This window comes from Dipodomys ordii, unplaced genomic scaffold (assembly GCF_000151885.1).
Source record: "Dipodomys ordii isolate 6190 unplaced genomic scaffold, Dord_2.0 Scaffold155, whole genome shotgun sequence".
Classification (NCBI taxonomy): Eukaryota; Metazoa; Chordata; class Mammalia; order Rodentia; family Heteromyidae; genus Dipodomys; species Dipodomys ordii.
The window spans coordinates 2384602-2387793 of NW_012267371.1; the positions used below are offsets into that span (position 1 = coordinate 2384602).

The following is a 3192-nucleotide window of genomic DNA, read 5'->3' on the forward strand; positions in this document are numbered from 1 at the left end:
GCACTCTACCATTTGAGCCACAGTGCCACTTCTGACATTTTCTGATTATGTGGTGCTGAGGAATCGAACCCAGGGCCTCATACATGCAAGGCAAACACTCTACCACTGAACCACCTTCCCAGCCCCAATGTAATTTTTTTTTTGTCAGTCATGGGGCTTGAACTCTGGGCCTGGGCACTGTCCCTCAGCTCTTCAGCTCAAAGCTAGCACTCTACCACTTGAGCCACAGCACTACTTCGTTTTCTGAGTGGTTTATTGGAGATAAGAGTCTCACGAACTTTCCTGCCCAGTCTGGCTTTGAACCATGATCCTCAATTTTAGCCTCCTGAGTAGCTAGGATTATAGGCATGAGCCACTAGCCCCCAGGCCCAGTATCATTTTGATACTAAGGTTGGGGTGTGTTAGTAGCATCTCAAATAGAGCCCTAGTCAAATTTTTCTCCAAAGTCAGATGTAAAAGCCACCAGGACTTTTTCTGTAATTCCATTTTGTACAGAAGACAAATGTCCAAGAATCTTTGAAAGTTTAGAATGCAATATTAGTGATATTATTTTAAATTCTATTAGTTTATTTTACCTTTTCTCCAGGACTTATAGTTGTTAGGTTGCTTATTAGTCATAGCTTTTAGGTCTTTTGAGTCACTGTAGGAGGACCAGAGAGAAAAGTTAATTGGAAACTAGGAGTGGAAAATTAGTAATTATTGGTGGGTAGTTAACAAGTGATATGTAAAAAGTGATAAGTAATGTTTATGGTCTAATTTTCTTTTTCTCTTTGTTGGTTGTGGGGCCTGAACTCAAGGCTAGTGCTCTACCACTTAAGTCACAGTGACACTTCCAGCTTTTTCTGTTTATGTGGTGCTGAGGAATCAAACCCAGGGCCTCATGCATGCAAGGCAAGCACTCTACCACTGGTCACCTTTCCAGCCCCTATGGTCTAATTTTCTATCTCCCTTTAGGAGTCCAATTATGTATGTGGTGGCCTGTAATCCTAGCTATTCTGGGGGCTGAGATCTAAGGATCAGCCCAGGTAGAAAAATCTGTGAGCCTCCTATCTCTAGTTAATTGCCAAACAAAACAAAACAAACAAAACAACCTGAAGTGGAGCTGTGGGTCAAGTGTTAGAGTGATAGACTTGAGCAGATGAAGTTCAGGAACAGCTTCCATGCCTTGAGTTCAAGCCCCAGGGCTGGTACTCCCCCCCCCCATGCTTGCAAATGCGCGCGCACACACACACACACACACACACACACACAAGTCCATTTGACCAGATATTCTCTCTAGTATAACAATGAAAATATAGCTTAATTTACCTTTCACAAACCAGCATCTTTGGAGCAAAATCCTTAAGGACAAATGATGGAAAATGATGCATGGTATCTAGGAAGTAGAAAAGAGGAAGAAACACAAGTAGTAAGCAGTTTTATATTGTTACAAAGATGACAAACTGGCTGCAGAAATTTTAGTATCCTGTCCATGGTTGTTACTGGCTGCTCTGGCAGGGACTACCTACCTATTTCCCTTGCACTTATGATCATGTGACCAGGTTTGTCAATGGAATATGAATGAAAAGTATTTTCCTCTGGGCTGGGATAGCTAAAAGGCAATTATACTTTTTCCACTTGCCTTTTGGAAACAAAAATGTGAAACACTGACAGCCACCAAGATCACTGATAGCTACAAGAAGAGTCCATGTCTTTAATCACTAACATACAACCAAATTTTAATTTGATAAAATGATATCAACTTGGAGTTTATGTGTTAAAAGAGCCGATATTATGATAATATAGTTATTTGTTTTCTGGAGGAACTGTAGTTTGAGCTCAAGTCCTACACACTTGCTAAGCAAGTGCTTTACCACACACCATACTCCCAGAATAGCCATTTTCTATTAAGATTGTGAGGCAGCCTTTCAGAGAGGAGGAAGATGTATATGAAAAGTAACTGCCTTAAAAAATTGTTCTTGTGCTATTCTGAGGCTTGAACTCAGGGCCTCAAGCTTTTGCCTCGAGTTCTTTGCTCAAGGCCAATGATCTACCACTTGAGCCACTCCTGCACTTCTGGCTTTTTGCTGGTTAATTGGAGATTAAGAGTCTCATGGACTTTTCTGCTCCAGCTAGCTTCTAAACTCAAACCTTGATCCTCAGTTCTCAGCCAGCTGAGAGAAGTAACTTTCTTTAAGGTAAGTGAGCATAGCAGTACATAGATTTGACTGAAAGCCAGTGAGATATTCATTATATAATGCTGCATCTTAGGGACAGGTTATCACTTGAGATAAGCTAAATTCAAATCTTTGATGCAAATTTCAGTTTGTGTCAGCATTTTTTTTTTGTGGTAGGGAAGTAACAAGATATTGGTTGTTAAGATTATCTTAATTGTTTTAAAGTTACATTCCTCCCCCCCAACCTTTCCAGAGACACAGATGAAATTCTTAGATGTACTAATTCAGTTTTTTTAGTGAAGGATTTTTATGTGAAGAGCATGAAGACCACACAAGGCTGTTACTTGGTATCTATTAAACTGTAAAGGCTTAGGATTCACGTCTTCATTCATTTGTGATTATGTTCACAGTTTCACCCTTGCTCACCTACATTCCAGACATCGGGGTCAGGAATTTGATTTGTAGTATTAGGAAGTTCCTCATTTGATTCCAAACTAGAGCAAGTAAACTTTGGAAGATTAAATGGTTCTGAAACAAAGTGAAACAAAAAGTGATAGAAGTAATTCTTTGTATTGGGTTAAGATACATAGGAAGCATCCTACATCTCCACTGATGTCATTTACCTGCATCTTAATGCAAAACTTACCATCATCCACAGAAGTTCTGTTGACACAGTTAGCCTCGTGCTCCTTGAGCCTTTTGATTGGGACCACATGACAAGCGTTATATTTGCAGTTAGCCATCTTTTTAGCTATTTTCGGATTTTTCTAGAAGGAAAATGTTCATATTGGATTTTGACTGTATTACACCCACTACTCCAATCTCTGGAAATTATGGAGGTACCATCATGAAGAATTGCTAGGTCTTTTCTATACAAGATCAGAAGGTTGTGTGTGTGTGTCTGTGTGTGTGTGTGTCTCTGTGTGTGTGTGTGTCTCTGTGTGTGTGTGTGTCTCTGTGTGTGTCTCTGTGTGTGTGTGTGTCTCTGTGTGTGTGTGTGTCTCTGTGTGTGTGTGTGTCTCTGTGTGTGTGTGTG

General features: G+C 40.2%; 1 protein-coding gene across 2 annotated transcripts in view; it reads right to left on the minus strand.

The window, feature by feature from the left end:
* Nucleotides 1-3192, minus strand: part of Gtsf1l (gametocyte specific factor 1-like) — a 10214-nt gene that overhangs the window by 194 nt on the left and 6828 nt on the right. For both annotated transcript variants that reach the window (XM_013032478.1, XM_013032477.1), the window contains exons 4-7: nt 2803-2923; nt 2583-2684; nt 1309-1375; nt 576-640 (exon numbers count right to left, since the gene is read on the minus strand). In XM_013032478.1, the coding sequence (XP_012887932.1) occupies nt 576-640; nt 1309-1375; nt 2583-2684; nt 2803-2923 (355 nt within the window). The remainder of the gene's footprint in view (nt 1-575; nt 641-1308; nt 1376-2582; nt 2685-2802; nt 2924-3192) is intronic.